Source organism: Phoca vitulina, unplaced genomic scaffold (genome assembly GCF_004348235.1).
Source record: "Phoca vitulina isolate PV1807 unplaced genomic scaffold, GSC_HSeal_1.0 scaffold1, whole genome shotgun sequence".
In the NCBI taxonomy this organism is placed as follows: domain Eukaryota; kingdom Metazoa; phylum Chordata; class Mammalia; order Carnivora; family Phocidae; genus Phoca; species Phoca vitulina.
Genome location: NW_022589704.1, coordinates 5,144,090 through 5,164,378, shown reverse-complemented (window position 1 = coordinate 5,164,378; position 20,289 = coordinate 5,144,090). Strand labels below are relative to the sequence as shown.

General features: G+C 45.3%; 1 protein-coding gene across 10 annotated transcripts in view; it reads left to right on the top strand.

The window, feature by feature from the left end:
* The window catches only part of AGAP1 (ArfGAP with GTPase domain, ankyrin repeat and PH domain 1), a 520,170-nt gene that overhangs the window by 329,428 nt on the left and 170,453 nt on the right, over positions 1-20,289 (top strand). For all 10 annotated transcript variants that reach the window (XM_032394158.1, XM_032394087.1, XM_032393993.1 and 7 more), the window contains one exon: positions 12,215-12,383. In XM_032394158.1, the coding sequence (XP_032250049.1) occupies positions 12,215-12,383 (169 nt within the window). The remainder of the gene's footprint in view (positions 1-12,214; positions 12,384-20,289) is intronic.

Genomic DNA, 20,289 nt, shown 5'->3' with positions numbered 1-20,289 from the left:
TGGCGCGTCGGGATTTGGCAGCCCACTGTGGGGATCACTAAGCGCCTTCGAGGTCCGTGACTCCGGGTGCTCTGTGGGCTGCTTCTCTTCCTCTGCTGTAGCGATGGTCTCCGCCTTCCGTCCTCCATGGGAACTCATCCAGGAGGACCTCAGAAGTCCCGCTGACACAGGTGATTTCCCAGCACCCCCTTCCCTGACCTCAGGCCTGCTTGTCTGCTCCGTTCAGCGAGCGTGGCACCCTGCCCACCAGGTTTTCTAAAACTCAGCAGTTGTCCGCTGTGCAGAGAAGGGCAGTTCTTCCTGTGATTCTTTTCCCTTCTCCATATACTTTTCATCCTACTGTTACTTACTTCTCTCCACTTGATTCTTTTAAATGTGTCGATGATGGAGAAGATCCCTACTGTGCGTAGGATGGAGCCCTCACCCCTTCACGGGACCCGCCAGGTCTCGCCGGCTGCCGCCCTGCGCACTGCCTCTGACCCGCCATGTCCCTCCTCGGCTGGACTTTCCTTCTAGCTGCTCGCACCTGCCATGTTCTCCGGTCTCCGGGCCCTAACACTTGGTGGCTTCTTCCACCAAGAATGCCCTCTCCTGTTCCTCCTCCTTGCCAGACTGACTCTGCTCGTCCTTCCCCCAAAGTCTTGAAAAGGGCATGTTTCTGTGGGGTTTTCTCCACCAGGCCTGTTGGGGTGCACCTGCCGTGCGTGCCCTCCCCTCCCCTTGCTGTGTCCATCATTTCTCTGTTCTCTTGGCGTATCCTATGGCCCGAGTCACCCACGAGACCAGGAGTCCCTTGGAGCAGACACCTCCAGGGATCCTGTCAGCTGCATGTCCTTCGCATTGGCGAGATCTTGCTGAACAAAGAATGAGGCACGATTTGGCCACGTGCTTGGGCTGTCCTCACACCTGCAGGCCTGCAGTTCCCGAAATCATAGGAGGAGGAAGCCTGCTCCTGCTGCTTTGACACTGATCTATGTCACAGCCATATCCAAGCTCGCTCTAAGAAGAGATCGAAGGAAAGGTCTCCAAGGTGGGAGAGGAATTCAAGGTTTTGGTTTTGTCTTTTTGATTGTGGTAAAACACACACAACATAAAATTGACCATCTTAACCATTTTTAAGTGTACAGTTCAGTGGTGTGAAGTGTATTCTTATCCAAACCTTCTCATCTTGCAAAACTAAGATTGGCCCCTTGAAACACTAAGTCTCCACCCCTTTCCCCACAGCCACTGGGGAGCACCGTCTGTGCATCTGTCCGCTCTAAGTTCCTCAGGTGTGTGGAATCATAGTATTTGTCTTTTTTTTACTGACTTATTTCACTCAGCATAATGTCCTTGAGGTCCTGCCATGTTGTAGCACAGGATGGGGTTTCCTTCCTTTTGAAGGCTGAATCATATTCTATTCTGTGTCTACACCACATTTTGTTTATCCATTCATCTGTGGGTGGACATTTGGATCGCTTCCTGCTCTTGGCTGTTGTGAATCATGCTGCTGCGAACATGGGTGTGCAGATGCCCCTTAGAAGCTTGGGGTTTTATCGTCCAAACTACAACTATAGAGAACTATAGAGAATAACTGAATTTTAAAGATGCCCAATCTTCACCAGGACCCACTGGGGAATTTGCTGGGCGCAGTCCTGAGCAGAGCAAATTAGGGAGGAGCCCATGTGGTATGAGAGAGGTCACCCGGCCCTGTTTCCATAGACTGCCCCGGGTTTGTCAGGAGCCCTCCGAGCGTTGGGGAGGCTGTCCCGTCTGTGCTTCGGGCGACCTGGGAGCTCTCTCTGGCATTCACCCAGTTTCAGACAGTGTGATGAATATTAGTGCTGTCAAGTCCATGGAATGATCCCAGCAAGGTAGTGTAAATATTTTCAGGGAATTATATACAACTTTTGTTAGAAAGAATGACTACTAACTCATATCTTTTGCACATACACAAAAAAACTTAGATTCTTCATCAAAGTCTTATTTCTGCCTAAGGAGATTCTTGTTTATTTTATAGAACCTCAGGGTTTGTAAAGTGTTTAGATTTTCAAATAAAATGGCCAGAATGCCAGCTCACTGTGGTACAAGTTGTCTCCACGTTGATCACACGGTGTGTGTGTAAGTAGGGCGTGACCAGACCAAAAAAAGTCTTCATGTTTCTATAAAAACTAAACCATCAAATACCCTAGATCCTACCTAACCTATTTTTTTCTACATTGAAAAAATCCCTCTGCCTTCTTTTCTAAAAAAAAAAAAAATAGTATAGTGTATTCGTGTGTTTCTGTAAATATGCAGATTTAACCATGTAGCTTGCGGATTTGAGTCTTAAAGCTTCTAGTAGAGTCGCTGGGACATTGTCTTATCAGGACACAGCATGATAGTTCGTCCCTTGACCCAATCTGTATCATTTTGTTTTCCATTTTTGGTCTTTTTAGTTTTCCTAACTGTAGCCAGAGTTCTTGCAAAAAGGTAAATAAATCAAACCCATTGGTTTTCTTCCCAGACAGTAAGTCACTACTGAGAACTCTCTGCGGGAGAGGATGGATGTGGGGGGTTGCAAGGAAATCTTCTTTCACTTCTACCAAGAGATTGAATTCCATTATTATATTTTATAAATATTTTCCTCTGTGGCTCATAACCCAATTGCTGGCTTGTTGCGAAGGTCTTGCTAGGAAGAGAGAGGTGGAGGTGGAGGGTCTGCCTCTTCTCAGGTGTGCCTGTGGCCCCAAATGGAAACCAATCAAGGTGCGATTTATGTTCATTAAGTGCTTGTCAAAACTGAAAAATTTTCTAATCAACAGCAATCTAGCGGCGGCCCCCCCGATGGCTGGGAGTGCCACCTCGGCCGCGTCGGCTCTCTGCCTCTTACAACTCTAGGCGAAAATCCGCTGATGATTACATTAGGCTAAGCTGTGGAGTAAATGAACCGTGTCTTATTTAGGTACCACTAGCTTCAGTGTAGTCCTGCCCCGCAGGGCACTTGATGGCGTTTTACGGCTTTAAAATTAGTGTAGCTTCCCGTTTGCTGCAGGGAACTGCGTGTTATGCCTTTGAACTCAATAAGCAAAGGGAAGGGCGCCTTTTGTTTTTCCCCCGTATTTTTCTCCCTTGCATTTTAGCAATTTTGTTTTGCATCTTTTCCAGACGGCATTTTGCAATAAAAATGTCTGACTACCATATACATGCCTCCCCCACCAAAAAAAAAAAGAAGAAGAAAAGAAAAAAGAAAGGAAGGAAAGAGGAGGGGGAAAAAAATAAAAAGTAGAACATATCAGACGTCTGCGGAGACACAATTTTTTTTTCCTGTGCTGGGAAGTGAAAGGTCGCTTGGCAGGTCACCCCTCACGCCCACATCAAGTCAGAGGGCAAAGACTGGACAGCGGTAGGAAGAGCTGTCGTTTGGGGAGGGCTCTGGCACTCTTGTAAACAGTTGGCATATGGTCTCCATCCATCCTCAGAACCATCCCACAAGGCGGGAGCTGTTCATCTCCCTGTCTTTAAAGATGTGGAAGCGGGGACCAGGAATGATTAAGTAGCATGTGCCGAGCCCACATCTCCTGAAACCCTGAGGTTGGGTCCTGGGCATGGTCCCCGAGGCCGTCCTCTGGCCCGAAGGAAGCTGACTTGGTCCTCTGCATACTTCTTAGGTTGAGGAAATCAGAACGTTAGCTGACTGCTCTTCGTTGAACGTGAAGCTGATCAAACCACTTGGCAGCAGTAGCATCAGGGAGACAGTTACTCCTGGAAAAGCAGTGCCTCAGGAAAAAAACCAAACAGGTGTGGTGAGCGTTCAGCATGAGGAGAAATCCTTCAGCACTGGTGGGCAACAATGGATAAGGGAGGCTTCTGTCCTGCATGGGTCAAATGGCAGAGAAAAAGGCGTAGTGATCATCAGTGCCCCCCAAGGACAGACTGTGTGTGCTCTTCTGGCTTAAAAACCTGCTTCTTCAAGAGCTGTGTATTCTAGCGAATTCACCCCAAGGAGTCTGAAGTTTTAAAGAGCTTCAGGTCTCTAAATCGCTATGCCAAACATTCCTATCTCACTCAAAACTTCCCAGGTCTAACTGCTGGTCCAGTTGTTTCAAGCCATAATTAATTATGAAAGTACTCATGGCCAGGGAACAGTGCCGGCTCCTTGAAGTTCATCGCAGTGAAATTTCACTCATGCTTGCCTTTGGAAGGGGCCTGCAGTGACTGGGAAGACAGGAAGCCATTTTCATACCCGACACATTCATTTTGTACGGGCTGGGTTTGAGCACGAATGGGTTACAACTGGGTAATATTCAATTTGAACCTAAAATGAGGAAAATCTTTCTTGCAGTGTAAAGCTCAATATCCTAGGTCAGTCAAGACAGATACAATCAGGAAGCAAAAGGTATATTCATAATTCAATTTGGAGTTTTCTGCTGTTTTGATTTATATTATAATAACCTATCCCCCAGGGCTGATGTTGGACTTCAGCCCACACGTGTTGGATGCTCCCCGGCAGAGGGGCCTCAAGAGGTTGGCCCTGGCTCTGCGTGGGAGCTGTCCATGGTGCGTGAAGTGCGCCCCGCCCCCCACCCCGGCCCCCGTGCTGCTTCCCCGGCCTTCCCATCTACCTGGTCTTCCGTGATCACTGGGCCCAGTAAAGCCTTTCTTCACTAACGAGTCTGCTGTCGTAACTGTTGCGTTTATCCCAGGCAGTGGGTACCTTCTTCCTGGGGCGACCGCCGTGCGTCACGTCGGCATGCGCGTACAAGCGTTGGTCGAGTGGTCCTGACAAAGGCAGCCCCGAAAGTGAAACCCTGGAATTCTGTTGGCTGTCTGGGGAAACAAAAATCATCTCTCCTAGGGTTTTCCACTTTGAAGCTGCCTCCTGCCTTGCTATTGTGACTGGTCCTTTGCAGAGAAGGAGAAATTGTCTTCTTTGAGTTATGTGATCTGAAAGGACGTGGCCAGAAGATTTCTCCTAGTTTTACGATATTTTCATAGTATTTTTAGGGTGTCAGTTTCGTCCACGCCTGGGACTGTATATGAGGCTATTGTTTATTATTCAGAAATGTTGGACGGGCACATTTGCTTAGGTCTCTTTGAATGGACGGTATTATGTGTGTCTTTATAGATTAGTTTCCTTTGAAAATAGTATTAAATGGAGTTGGGAATAGCAGTGCATCTAACAATGGCTTCTCTTACATACTTTTTTTTTTTTTTCCCAAGCCCAGAAGTAAGGATTTTTTAAAAATAGAACTTACACAAACTACTGTTCCTCTTTGAACCTGGACATTCATGAAGTACAGTGAAAATCGGGAGAATGAGTCAATCCTTTCCTCCAGGAAAAGACAAACAAATCTGAAGAACATTTCTGATATCTCTGCAGAAGCCCGGCTCTCATTCCCTTCCCCCAGTTGTGTGCGTGAAGCTGTCGCGTGCTCATGGCCCTTGGCCATCTTGTGAATACTGAACTGGGCAAGTGGTTCTTGAGCCTTTTGGCCTCAAGACTCCTTTACTTAAAAATAACTGAGGAATCCTAAAGGACTTTTGTTTCTGGGGGTTATATCTTTTCTTTTTTAAGTTTTATTTATTTAAGTCTTCTCTACACCCAGAGTGGGGCTCGAACTCACGACCATGAGATCAAGAGTCGCATGCTCTTCCGACTGAACCAGCCAGGCGCCCCATCTGTGGGTTATATCTAATTGATACTTAACACGTTAGAAATCAAAACTAAGAAAACTTTGAAATATTCACGTAATTTATTTAAAAGAATAATACACCGCCCTATGTGGTATTATTTCATAAATAACCTTTTTATGAAAAACACATTTTCCACAATGAAAGGAAATCTTGAGAACAGTAGGATTGTCTTACTGTTTCCAAAGCTCGTTGATACCTGGCTTAATAAAAGAGAGCTAGCTTGTCATACTTGCCATCTGCCTTCAGTCTTCTGCGATACATTGTTTTGATTGAAGTGTATCAAGAACCTCACCTTATATAGGTATTTAGCTGGAAGCGGGAGGAGAATTCTAATTCTAATTCTAAGTATTCTAATTCTAATGTTCTAATAACCATTCAAATCATCATGGATGTTCCTTTTGGGTATTCTATCGAAATGCAACATGTGACAATTGATTATAGCTTAGGAATGCAGCATGGAATCTGAAAGAGTATCACTCACTGTTTCCTTCTCTGCTCAGTGAAGATCCATTGTACTGTCTTGCTTGTTGAATGACCTTTCATCCTTCCATGTGACACCATGCATGTGTCATTTCAAAAACATTGCTTAGGGGTGCCTGGGTGGCTCATTCGGTGAAACATCCAACTCTTGATTTCAACTCAGGTCTTGATCTCAGGATTGTGAGATCCAGAATCCTGCGTTGGGCTCCGTGCTCGGCATGGAGTCAGCTTGAGATTCTCTCCCTTTCCCTCTTTCTCTCTCCCTCCACCTCCCCCTGTGTGTGTGTGTATGCGCATGCTCGCTCTCTCTCAAATAAATAAATAAATAATTGAAAAAAATTTGTTTAACTGAGGTATGCAGCTTTCCTAATGGTGACACTTTCCATCATATAATATCCAGAAACTGTTTTCATTTATATCACCGCCCATCTTGTCAGGAAAGAACATCAGTATTTGGAAAGTGTCAAGCTCATGGTGAAAGATACAAGTTGCCAAGGTTCTCATCCTCACTAGAAGCTCAGAGTATACACTAGCCACAGATACTGTCCACTGGTTTCCCTGCAGTGCTCACGTTGGCCATTTTCAAGAAAATACCTGCCGAGGGCCCAAAACAGAATAGTCATAGTTAATGTCTGACGTGGTCATTCTTTCAAGTAAAAATGGGTCCCACCAAAAAAGCACTAGTTCAACTTGCAACTCAGACAACTGCAGAAGTGTGTTTCTGTGGGACACCCATCCCCTTCCGTGTGTGGCACCAACGCTCACGCGTGCTTGCCGTGTCATTACCCGGAAAATTAAGAAGACATGTATGTACTCAGGGTTGAAATGTTTAATTAATAACTGCTTTTTTTAAAGATTTTATTTATTTATTTGACAGAGAGACAGAGCAGAAGCAGGGGGAGCGGCAGAAGGAGAGGGAGAAGCAGGCTTCCCGCGGAGCAGGGAGCCCGACCTGGGGCTCGATCCCAGGACCCTGGGATCATGACCTGAGCCGAAGGCAGATGCTTAACCGACTGAGCCACCCAGGAGCCCCAAAAACATTCTTAAATGAAACTTTGTTTTTATTTAGAGAGCATGGCAATGAATACTGACAATAGGGACTAGTACAATTTGGTTCCACTGCCTGGGTATATGCTCTGGAACTAGCAGTTTTAGTCACCATAAAAACAAATTTCAACTCTGGAAAAGGCAAACCAGTGTCTTGGGATGTTTTGAAAATAGCCCTGAACCTGTGAACCCCTGGATAGGGTATCAGGGACCACACCTTGAGGACTGCCAAGCTAGGTCATGCAAAGAGGAAAAATCCAATATATTGGCCATGGCAAGTATCAGTTTGTGCTAATGATTATCTAACCTAGACAAAATGTATTATGTGTTGATATATTACATTTCTAAGCACTTATGTACAATTAGAAACCAGGACTTAACTGGAACAAAACCTAATTGGAACAAAAATTTCTGTGATTTTTTTTTCCATCATTTAATTATGAAATGAAGAGTCTTCATACTGTTTAAAAAGTCTGTGTAAAATCACAGCGGTGTTGATTGCATTATCTATACTTAGAAGAAAGTAGAGTCGCAAAGCCGTGTGTTTTATTCAGATGCTCTCCTTCCGAGATGCCAGTCATACCATTTCTGCATTTGGGGTTGGCTTTAAGATCTTGTTAACTGCTTTTGGTACCCCCGTGAACACATCAAGCAAACCCATCTTTCAGCAGACAGCCAAAGGTAACGCCGGGATGGGAGGCAGTGAGAATCAATATAGTAAGAGTATTTTTAGGGACTATTGATGGATTGCTGTATTTTGAGCTTAAGTCCAAGCGCCAGATGCCCCAGAGCTGACTAAGATGAACTCACCATTTACTGAGAACCGTATAGGCCATCACGCACGGAGAGGGCTCTGGGGTGGCCAAGCCAAGACCTCCACACCCTTCCTTCTGCAGTTTTGGGGAGAACTGGGTTGCTCCAGTAGCCTCATGTGGTGTTTGGGTGAGGGCTTACTCTCCCTGCCCAAGCACCGTGTTAGCCAGTCGATGGCCTCTAGGTCCTGGTAACGCAGGACCGTGAGATTCGAGGACAAGATTGTACAGGCGCAAATCAATTAATTCTCCGTATCCGGAGAGATCCCGTACACCACGGCGCTAATGACTCCACGGCCCTCTCTGAAGGCAGCGCCCCAGAAGGTGGGAGCCGCGTTAAGCCGTGCTGCTGTCAGCAAGCTGGAAGCTGCTGTGGGTCTCTGACACGGCTCTCAATTGCTAGCAGGTTTCTCTCATTGCACCTCATTTGCATCTGGGACATCAATTAGCATGTTTGTTGAGGCTAATTGAATGAAACTCAATCATAGCTCTTAATTGCTTGACTATGTGAAAAGAAATCACATTAATGCAGCTAATTAAGTGTACGGCAATAGATGCAACATAATTAGGAGCGAGAGGTAAAAAACAAGGGATGGCAAAGGTGCAGGAGTGGGTTTGCAGGGGGACGCCGTGCGCCGTGCCCGAGCCGTCGGCTCGTTCAGCAGCGGGTCCCTCTGCTCCAGCACCTGCTTGGAAAAAATAATCCGCACGACGAGCATGGACAACTGGAGAAGAAAAATGCAAATAGGTTTGCAATTACTACTTTTTCAAGCTGTTGAGGGGCAGGAGATGACACCTCCGGGGGGCCTGGCTCTTGAGTGGGCCCCAGGGACTTGTTAAGTGCTGTTTAAAAGTACTTGGCTTTGAATTACCCTCATGCCTTGTTAAAGGGTTTTTTCCCCTTTTATCATCGATCAGCATTTTCTACAAGGAACAGGAGAAGGGTACTGTCTGTAACATTTGCATATCAAAATCAACTTGCTGTCTTTACTTCCCCCAGCGAGGTCCCTACCTCAGACCCGTCGGGCGGCGCGTCCCACTTCTGAGGAGGCGACATTGGTTAGTGGTCCTAGCTTTAATTCCTCAAGTACCAAGCTGGGGAGAGATGAAAAGGCTGGGTTCTTTCAAAAACAGAAAACTCAGCGTCGTTTCTCTTGGGGGAAACTCGAAGCTGCATACGCGCGCCTTTGCATTCCACCTGTTTCTGAAGCACCACGTTGAAGGGCTTTTATGGATTAGGAAATGCATTTTGTAAGGTTTATAAAAATGTTAGTGGCTTGCACTGTAAGAATTGCCAAGTTTATATCCTGGTTCTTTTTAGATCTAGTTCCTCTGAAGTTTCGGCGCCTAACTCAAGCGAGAAAACAGATTCCCTGGCCCATGCTGAGCCAAAGATAAATGTGTTCCCTTGCCGCATTCAAATCCAAAGAGCAGACACTTGGTACAATTTCTACAATAATTTTGAATAAAATATCCTGGTTATTGTATGTTAAAACATGCCTATTAAAAGAGCCCATGCTGAGGCTTTAGTCACTATCTGATTAGCCTCATTTTAGAGCCCATAAGCAATAAATGCTCAGTTACACTCCTGTTATTGTATTTTAATTTGTTAAGAATTGGCATTAAAGAAGAAAGTTATAGCAAGTTGATATTTTTGAAAGAGTTACTATGCGAGAATGAATTCATTATTTACAAGCCTTAACTTCGGTGACGAAGCTTAGGTTGGCCTATTTTCGGGGGATATTAATGGGAGTAAGTTAAATATGTTTAAGAACAACCTTTTTTTTTTTTCTGTAAATGACCTTGACCCTCAGCCCTACTAACCAAGGATCACTTCCCTTGTGCTTTTCGTTCACCATCCTCAACACCCCAAGCTCATTCATGAGGTTCCCTGTAATTTTTCCAGTCTGTCTTATCCTTCAGTCTAATTTAATGGTAATAACTTTCTGTCTTTGGTCCACATCCTTTCAAAACTGTAGCTCTTTCACGGTCGATTATATTTTGGGGAGCTTCCCAAGCACCTTGACTTCCATGTGGAGTCTTGGGTCTGTCAAGATGGCAGAGACGAATGCCAGCTAGCCTGTCCTGTGGGGTCAGGGTGCATCGGGGCCTCTGCTCCTGGCTGCCATGGCTGACAGCAGATTTGTGGACCCCACTACATCTCTCTGGATGGTTTATCAACTGCTGACAGTGGCCTCCCCACTCCCAGTGAAGAGCTGATCTGTATCTGCCCACCCTTAGGTGCAGCCCCAGATCCTTTCTCCAGTGGTCTTCGGTCCTATGTTCCTCCTGGCTCCAGCCTTGCATGGCCGTTTGAGCGTTCATTCTGCACCAAGAATTGGCCATTTGAGTTCTCTCCTTAGGAAGTCACTAGAGACCCTGTAGCGTCTTTTCCTCCTGGGCTGGTGATTTTCGAATCTTCTATAGTTGTGTGTTTCTCCATCAGAACATCTCCCCCACCGTGGCCACTCACATTCTGGAGTTTCTCTTTTTGCCCTCCTCCTCTGCTGAGAATTCCTGCACCCTCTTTCCTGAGTCTGGGTTGGATCCCATGTGACCCCCCCCCCCCCCCCGCCAAGTGCTTATGTAGCGGGGTAAAGTCTCTGCTTTTGATGGCAGAGAGAAGACACCTCTTCTTACACTCTCCGTCCTGAGGTCCCACATTTGGGTTCCTTCCCCTGTGCTGGAATCTTGTGCTTCTGCTTCCTTTTTGTATCGTTGCTTCTGTCAGCAGTCATCCTGCTGTTTGATGAACCCGAAATTGATTCCCAACCCCTTCACCTGCTGGAACGTGAACATTCTCCCACAATTAAAAGATCCTCAGCCTACTTCCCAGAAGCCACTGGGATCCTCATCTCAGCTTCCCTGCCACTCTCTTGGCCCCCTCAGGCTTCCTTGATACACTAAGGCTGACTTTCCTCATCCCACAGGCTGGGGCTTCTGTCCCTTACACTTTGCTTCTAGAACTTTCTCTGGCTCTCTCTGCATCTCTTGAATGTTGGTTAGCATTTACAAGCAAACAGCTCACTTTTCCAGCCTCCCTGGGTCCCTTGCAGCCCACAGGCTGGTTCATTTGGCAGTTCTGAAATTACATGGACTAAGAACTTAATTGTTTATACTAACCACACATTTATTGGCTTTTTTCCTTTGTGTTCTAAAAGGAATCTACCAATATTCTGCCAAGGAAGGAATGTGTTTATTTCATTTCATGCTTAGTCTTAAAACACTTGAGATGTTACTTACCCAAGAGTGTTTTCGAATACATCCTTTCTTAATGTGTGAGGTCCATTTAATATGTCTATAGAGGCAAGAGGGCACCTTGCCCAAAAATTGCATTTGGAGGTCCAGTAATTCCTAATTCACCAGTAGGCCCCTTACCCTGGCTGTCATTTGCCTCCTCCATTCCCCCACCCGGCAACCAATCCTTGGGTGTTGTTTTACTCCACGCTTAAATGTTGTCAGGTGACCTCCACCGAGACTATCACTGTCTTAGCTTCCCCATGGTTCCCTGTTAGCTGCTGGTCATTCACCTCCAGCATGAAGAGAACAGCAAGATACTTCTTCTGGGTACAGTGAACCACTTGGAGAAACACAATGCTCAAGTACGAGACTTACTCAATGTTCTTTCTTTTTCATACACCCAGCTATTACACATCCATCCGTGAGCTCCGTGTTTTCTCAACACCATACCACCAACCTCTCGGACATTTTCCTGGTCCTTAGTGAAATGCTTGACCTTTTACTTAGTTTCCACCTGAGCTCCCACCGACAGCTTCATTCTTGTCTAGGTGCTTAGTGCTACTGGCATCTGAGACAGAACAGTTGTTACAAAATAGTTTCCTATTGCATGGAATTTTACCTGAAACTTAGAGGAAGATCCTGGGGTCCTAGTGTGCCATGTAATAAGCAGCAGTTTAAAAAAATATGATTTCATATGGATACTTATTTTCTCCAGCGGGTGTGTCATCCACCCGATGGAAGCATTTCCTGTGTCTCCTTGTATTTCCAGGGTCTGGGCTAGTTCAGGACACAGAGGCTGTGATTTCAGTATATTGGTGATGCCACCATCCTTGACAGATCAAAACCTCATTATTTTTAAAGTGCTTGCCACAGTGGAAGGGTCATAGGATTGCAGCTTGTGGTGTCTGATAGAACCTTGTGTCCTAGATTGTACGAGGTCTTCTTTTTAATCTCTCTTGGATGTTTAACATTTTGAACAGGATTACATGCAGAACGTTCATGGTAAAGAGATTGATCTTCTGAGAACCACTGTGAAAGTCCCAGGGAAGAGGCCACCCCGAGCCACGTCGGCCTGCGCGCCCATCTCCAGCCCTAAAACTAACGGCCTGTCCAAGGACATGAGCAGTTTACACATCTCACCAAATTCAGGTAAGCTTACGGCAGACGCACGCAAGAATCCATTGTGACGGCAGCAGTAGATGCGGCTGGTTGCAGGACGGTGTGGAGCCTCGGAGGTGAAGTGAGGTTGGAACCATTAACATTGTACATTAAGGTTTAGAAACCTCTTCTCTTCTGTGGGTGGTCGTTTCCCCTCTGCCTGTGGTTCCGGGACCGCCTGGTAGCATGTGGCGCCATCTTGAGTCACGGTCTCAAACCAACCACGAGGTCTTCCCAGAGCTGTGTAGTTGGAAGTAGAGTTTTGCATATGATTGAGGATTTAAGGGCCATCTAAAGTATGTAAATGAGTTGTGAGAGTATCACGGGCTGGTGTGTATCTGTAGTGACCAAGTGGTGGATGAAAGTGGAACAGCTATTTGGAGCAAGATTGAAAGGAAACCGTCGGACCTCAACTTTAAATTCTCTTGGTTTTATATTGTAACTTTTATGTCATTCTTTGACAGAACTTTAGTTTTCTTTATTCTCTTTTGAAAGGAGAATTTGCTCTTTAATTCAGGATCAGAGAAAAGTGTTTTCTCAAATCTAGATGTGTTTAGAAATTTCTGGCCATTGGTGTGCAATTGCAGGCCATTCAAAACGCCATGGTTCATTTTTGTGAAAGAATCTTTGCAAATGGTTGCCCTCCGGCTTTGACCTTCGAGTGATTACTTATCAGAGAAAAGGCCTGAGTCCTCCTTCTAACACACTTCCACACACGGATTTGTTTTCTCCAGCAAAAAGTCCCTTTCTTCTCTCTGACATACATCCACTCTTCTCAAAATAAATTACTGTCCTTTGGTACTTTCTGGGGTAGGTCTTTGCTGCATTTTTCCCCTTCTGAGGTGTCAGGTGCTTTCAAAGGGGGATGGTGCTGACCCCACGGCTCTGTGCCATACACAGCATTGGTTGGTGAAAGCAGGGTAGTAGAAAGGGGCCAGAATTGGGGTCCACTGGGGCTCTACTGCATGATACCAAGTGGCGTTGGACCACTAACTCGGTCAGTTAGGCCGATCTTGCCTGACCTGCCTACCTCACAGAGATGTGATGACAGGTAAGATAACACATATGAAAGTTTTGGGAAGCTCATAAAGTATAACACAAACATCAGCTGTTATTAAAAATCCAAAGAAAACTGGGCTTTCTGCTAAGGGAGACATCAGTTCATTCCAGAATGGTGATAAGGTCTCCTACGACCTGCTGACCTTCCTTCCAAGACATACATCAAATTTCCCTTTTCAGGATGGTTGTGCTAAATAAGAAGAGAGAAAAGAAGTGCCCAGGGTAGGTCGGGTGGGGGGGGGGGGGGGAGTTCTGTATTGAATGAAAAGCTGATGTCTTCATTACTTTCTATTTATTAATTTATTCAAAAAATATTTAGTGAGCACCTGTCCTGTGCCAGGAACTGTGTATGCTGTGGATGTGGAGACCCTGATCTCCAGAACTTATACACAAGGCCATCACCTTAAATCCAGCTAGTTTTCCACTTCTCCTTCTAACCCACCATGCCAAATCCATCCATTTATTTATTCACGTCAATAAACATTTATGGCATTTCTGATGTATGCCCATGGTCCTGGGCCCTGGGGACACGGAAGATTAAGACATCATCTCTACTCTCGAGAATCTCACCCTCTGGTGGGGAGGAAAGACCAGCAGACAGGTAAAGCCAGGGCTTTGCAGCAGGTCGTGGTACAAATACCTAAGGGGGCCTGAAGGCCCAGGGGTGATGAGTCCAGTCTCCCCTAGGAGGTGGGGCAAGGCTCAGGGCTTGGGGGGTGCCTGTGCTGGGTGTAAAGAAAGGATGGGAGTCTGCCAGGCACGAGAATGAGGGAAGAGCCTCAGTGATTTGAAGGAGTTTTGCATATGTAATGTTTGGAGTTTGAGTTTTTTAATCTTGAGACTTGTGTTCTTTGGTGCTGAACTGCCCCTTGTTTTCCTCAGGAAAATGTAACGTTTGGTAAACAGAAAATACAAAATGCCACGTAACCTTATCATATGCGTGGAGTAGCTCATGTCCTGGGCCTCAGCTAAAGGAACATTCCTTTAGTGCCCATTTCTTTCTCTTGAATGCCCTCGCATTGGGTGGGTGGGAGGGTTTGGGGCAGTGCCGAATCCCTTTCCCTGCTCCCACGCTCAGCTGATTACGGCACGTTCCTCCAACCCTCAGCCAAGTTAATTCCTCTTAAAGGGAGCCTGCTGGATTTTTCATCTTCTTTAGATCACAAGTAGGGAAACAGAGGTATGACCACAGGAGCACAGTGCCACTTTGGGGAAAGAAAGTGCCTCGTGGTCGTGGCGGTGCTCAGGGACATGGCATCCTCGTCTCTGCGTGCAGGTGACGTCATGGGATGGTGACCCCCCGTCCACTTGTTCGTAGGTGCTCACTCACATGAAGAATTCCAACCCAGCAAATTTAACCTGAAGTACGTTGATATTATTTTAAGTGGTGGACTTTGACCTAAAACTAGGTATTATTTTAGCTATTTTAGAGCTGTTTGCCAAATGCTACTTAACTGTATTCTTCTTTCTCAGCTCATTTGAATTCTGCTGTTTTGTTCTGGAGGTCTAAGTTAACATGGAGATGTTTCTTTTTATGCTCTTCCTTTTTATTTGTTTTCTTATCTCAGTTACTGGACTAGATCAGTGTTTTGTGCCTTCCCGTCTAGTAACTTTTTCATTTACATAGACATGATAACGTGCATGTACCTAAATCCTTGTGTATAACACTTATTACTGTCTTAGAATAAATGTCTGTAAGTGAAGTGACTCAGTCAGTGGATATAAACGTTTATAAGATTCTTGGTACACATTCCCAAATTAATTCCTAGAGGGGTTTTGTTATACAAATACCCTTCCATCTCTGAAGTGAGTACCCACTTCACCCACACACACTTGCTAGCATTGCTGTTATTGTTTTTGGAATCTATACTAAAAATACCTCATGCTTTGTTTATTTGGATTTTTTCAGTTAATGCTAAAGTTGACCATCTCATGCTTGTTGATCACAGGTATTTCTCACATTGCAATTGTTTAGATGTATCTTTTCCCATTTTTGTACTGGGGTGTTTATCTTTTTCTTATTGGTATATAAGAACTCTTTATATGTTAAGGATATTAACACTTTATAATATGTTCTGCAGGTATTTTCCCAGTTTATTATTTGCTTTTTAAATTTTATGGTCTTATTTACATATAGAGGTTTTTCCCTTTTTAATATGTAACCAAGAATATATACATATAATCAAATCATAAGTCTTCTGCAGTTTCTACTTTAGATATTTAGAAGGCCTTTAATAATCCTGAAAACAGATCACAATTCATATATATGTATTTCTGAGTTTTACAGTTTTATTATTGTTTCTTTCTTAAGAATATTTAGCCTTTAATCTACCTTTAATTTGTTTGGGTCAATTATGCACAATAGGAAATCTAATTAAACTCCTTTTTCAAATAGATTACTAATTCTCCTTTCTCTGTTGAACTGTTTACTTATGACTGTGTGTGTCACCTTTATTATACACCGAACTCATTTAATCGAAATCACTGTGTTTCTGGGCTTGAGAATCTATTCAGTTGACCTACTGTCTCCACATTGTGTTACCATATATGGATTTACCACAGTGTCTTAGATTTATGATTCAGTTTATATCTGGTAGTAATATTACTCTCTTTTTCTTGTTGTTCTTGGCTATTGCCACTCATTTATTTTTTCCAATAAACTTCAGAGTAATTTGAAACCTCCTTCCCCCAAAAAATAATCACATTGTGACTAATTGGCAATGCTTTTAATCTATCAGTTAATTGTGGAGGAACTAACATCTTTACTATATTGAGTTTCTTGTCATGGAACACAAGTCTTGCCCAATTTATTCAAACCTAATATATATATTCCTCAGTAAAATTTTAACACTTTTCTTCATTTAGATGTATTGTGCCAATCCATTCTGTTAGTTTATAATTTTTGATGAAATGTGAGGCTAATCTTTTTTGGGAGAGGGGCGGGGGAGAAGGGAGCTGTTTATTATCTCATCTACTTCGCAAGAAATAAGAAAGCTCGTGATTTTTATATTTTTTATATCCAGTCATCGTACTGAACTCTTGTTAGTGGGAATATTTATTCAGATGTTTCTCTTGATTTTCTAGTATATGCTCATAATGCATCTCACATTTCAAATATGACAATACCTAATTGTATGTCAGTGTTGACTTTTGGATACCTTACTGCTTTGCTTCTTGTACTGCTCATGAAACCATCATTACTGGGTCGGCTGTATGTATGTCCAGCCCCGATTAGTGCTCTGGAGTTTCGGGGGGGGGGGGTACGAGGTCCTCCCTTCAGGGGCCTTGCTTCACCAGTCTTGGAATGTTGACTACATTTCATACATTGAAATGCTAGAAATGTGATGATCTACATGTCAGGTTTTGCCCTGGGCTTGGGGAAGAGGAGGAAAAACACGTTGTCCAAGTAGCTGCCTTGTGTACTGATAACTGAGCCCGGGTCTCCCTTTGGGGCCCACAAGTTATGCAGAGCAGAAGAGCCGCAGTGAAGGTGGGGCGGCCCCACGCTCCATCGGGCAGCTGTGACAGGCAGGCACAGTGAGCTGAGGGACGCGTTCAGGAGGAGCCGGCCATTGGTGTCCCTGCCTCCAATCCCATGTGGATGCTGATGCTTGAAAGAGAAGGGAGCAGCTTGGGGAGCTCAGACCTCCACCCAGAGAGACAGAAAGAAATGGCAAGGAAAGGCAGTTCTGACCGTGAGGGACATCACTGAAGTGCACCAGCCTGCCCACGAGCTCTGCACTGTTGACGTAAACCAAACCTCCCCATCAGCATGGACCACGCGCCTTCCAAAGGCTGCAGGGCCAGCCCCTGCCTCTGCCTGATGGACCTGCAGGCACTCGTTCACAAATACGCAGCCAAGACGTTTGTGGAAACCAACAGTAAAAATGAGAGGAACAAAGATAAACAACACTGATCCTATAAGAAAGAGTGAGAGGTGGGGAAGGAGGAAGACTTAAGAGGCTAATTATTGTGTTCATAAAATGAAACGAAGGTTACATGAAAAACCTGGGGAGAAAGAGTCCTTGAAAATTAAAGAAAAATTGTTAAAAAAAAAAAAGAAAAAATTTAAAAATTTTTTAATTCAGTAGCTAGGTTCAGTGCTATAAAGAACACGGCCAAGGATACTGTTGGTGATCGTACCTGTGACAAAGGAAAGCACACTGGAGGTGATGAAGGACATGCTGATGTCTTCCCATCTGAAGAGCTCAGGGTCAAGTTCAGGGGAGAGGAGGCTCTGGAAACACAGAATCCCGGAAAGCATCCCAGGAAAGAGGAGAGCATGCTTACCTACCGAGAGGGAACTCTTCCGGCCTGTGGACTTCAGAGCAAACACCACATGCTAAAAGACAGTGGAAGAATGCCTTTCTAAGGACAAATCATTTTGAACCCAGAAGTCTATGCAGGGCCAAACTACTATCAATCAAGTATGAAGATAGGAAAAAAAAAAATTTTTTTTAGGTGATGTACAAGGATGCAGAAACAAACAACTTTTTGAAAAATTTACTTAAGCATCTACTCCAGCAAGAAAGAGGAGGAAGAAGAAGAATCTGGGGGATATTTATTCAGGCCTGGTTCAGTTCCTGCTTCTTCCAAGGTCACTCACTCAGGATGTCCATGGAGGTATCTGCCGCGTATCTGCCGCTCCCCCTGCTTTGGCTTGGAACCTACATCGCCATTCTAATCAGAAGCCACATTTTAGGGGCGCCTGGGTGGCTCAGTCGTTAAGCGTCTGCCTTCGGCTCAGGTTCAGGATCCCAGCATCCTAGGATCGAGCCCCGCATCAGGCTCCTTGCTCAGCGGGAAGCCTGCTTCTCCCTCTCCCACTCCCCCTGCTTGTGTTCCCTCTCTCACTGTCTCTCTCTGTCAAATAAATAAATAATCTTTTTAGAAAAATATATTTTAAAAAAAGGCAACATTTTAGAGAATCCACCCGGTTGTTATTTCAGGCATAGTTGCGGAGAAGACAGTCAGATGTCCCACAGTATTTTCTGACATGAGTTGTCAGCCAGGCTGGTTTAGAATTGTATCCACCCATGATGGAATGCGGAGTTGTGTCAGGTCTGAACGTTATGCTGACATTTAAGTAACAGGAAAACGTATTGGTCCACAGAAGGGCCTTGAGAGGCAGAAACCCTAAATTGAATCCCACCTTCCCCATCTTAGGACCTTGTGTGGATGAACATCCGCATCCTCCTTGCTACGGTGGCCCAATGTACCTACCTCGCTCTGTGAGCGCACCTTTGCAAAGCCCGGCGGCCCAGGGCAAGTCTCTGGATTCTATTGGGAATCCATCGTTTTAGTTGTGCTTGTCACTGGTGAAGAAAAGGAAGCAAGAGGGGACAGAAATTTTGCATGAATTGTTTTCATGCCAGGCACTGTTGTTCCTGTCGCCTGTGTGCGGCCCTCATGGGTCAGACACAGTAAACCCCCCACAGCATTCCCCCTGCAGTGGTGGGAGCGGCAGGCAGAGAGGCGTTCTGCAGGACCAACCGGGGTCTCCGTGGGCACCGGGCTCCCGGTCCGTGTCCCCCCGACTCTTTATTCCCCGACTGCCCCATTTTGTTCTGAGATGCCAGATACCTCCCTGTCCCGAAAGTGTCTTTGTTGGGTATTTGGAACGGTGACTGTGTTTTTATCCTCAGCAGAGCCATACGTAGGCCTTTGTAGCGGGAAACCTTGCCCCCTCCTCTCCCTCCCTCCCTGCGCTTCGGGCCCCCAGGGGTTTCAAAATATTAAAGCCACCGGGAGGGTTGAGGCTGATTTTCCGGGGGTGGGGGCGGGGATCTCGATGTGTTTTGAGTATTGAACTGCCGTTGACATCTAAAGTCTCAACCATGCTGTTTTCCTCCACACTTCAGTAATCAGGACATCCAGCAAACCCATAAAAAACCAAACTAATAGCATGAATATTCAGTGACCTAGAATACTAATTATTGTCATGAATATTAATGTGATCGGACTTGCTTTTTCCTCTCCTCTTTCTCTCCCGTCCTCTTTCTCCCTCTCTCCCTCTCTCTTTTTTTCCACTTAGCCGGCTCTAAAGATGGGTCATAATGAGAGCATTTAAGAGGGAGCGCGCTCTCCGCCGTGACAGGGACTGGGGTAATAAGGAGAGCTTGATTAACGCGGTGCACTTGGGGGAGAGATGAGAGGCTTCACGTGGGCCTGTTCGGGGGGGGCAATGAGACACCAGCGGCTCTGTTGCTCGTCCCGGAGATTAATGAGGCCTAAGAGTGCATTAGGAACAGTGACAAAGGTTTGATCTAATGGGCTCAGCCATTTTTCCTTTGAGTGACAGACGCACAGAAGTAATTGGCTGTGCAGAATGGCAGCTCATTGGCGGTACTTAAGGATACATTATCCCCGTTGTGTGGCCCGCAGAGGCTGTTTATCAAAACTGCTCACACTGCAGACGCCGAGCCGCTAAGCTGCTGTTACAGTGGTAATAGCTATTAAAAAATAAATAAATAAGTAACGCGACATCAAAACTGGATCCGTTGTTGTCTCCTAGAAACAAAGTTTTTCTTTGTTTAGTTTCAAACGGTCTAGAAAACACTTTAATAACTCCGGAGTCTGTTCTGGGCACGGAATGAGACGCATGGCTCACGTGCGCCTCCGGGGTTGTGGGCCGCTGGGCAGGGGACCCCCGCACCCCGGGCCTTGTTTCTCACTGCGTTTCTGCCTCGGTCACCCCTTCCTGTCGCACACTTGGCACACTTTGGACTTTGTTTGCCACGTTAATCGTCTGCTTCATAGATTGGGTGCTCCTGCTAAACACCCTTCTAGCCACTTGGTAGAACGCTTGCAAATTCTCTGGCTGAGAATTATTTTGCTA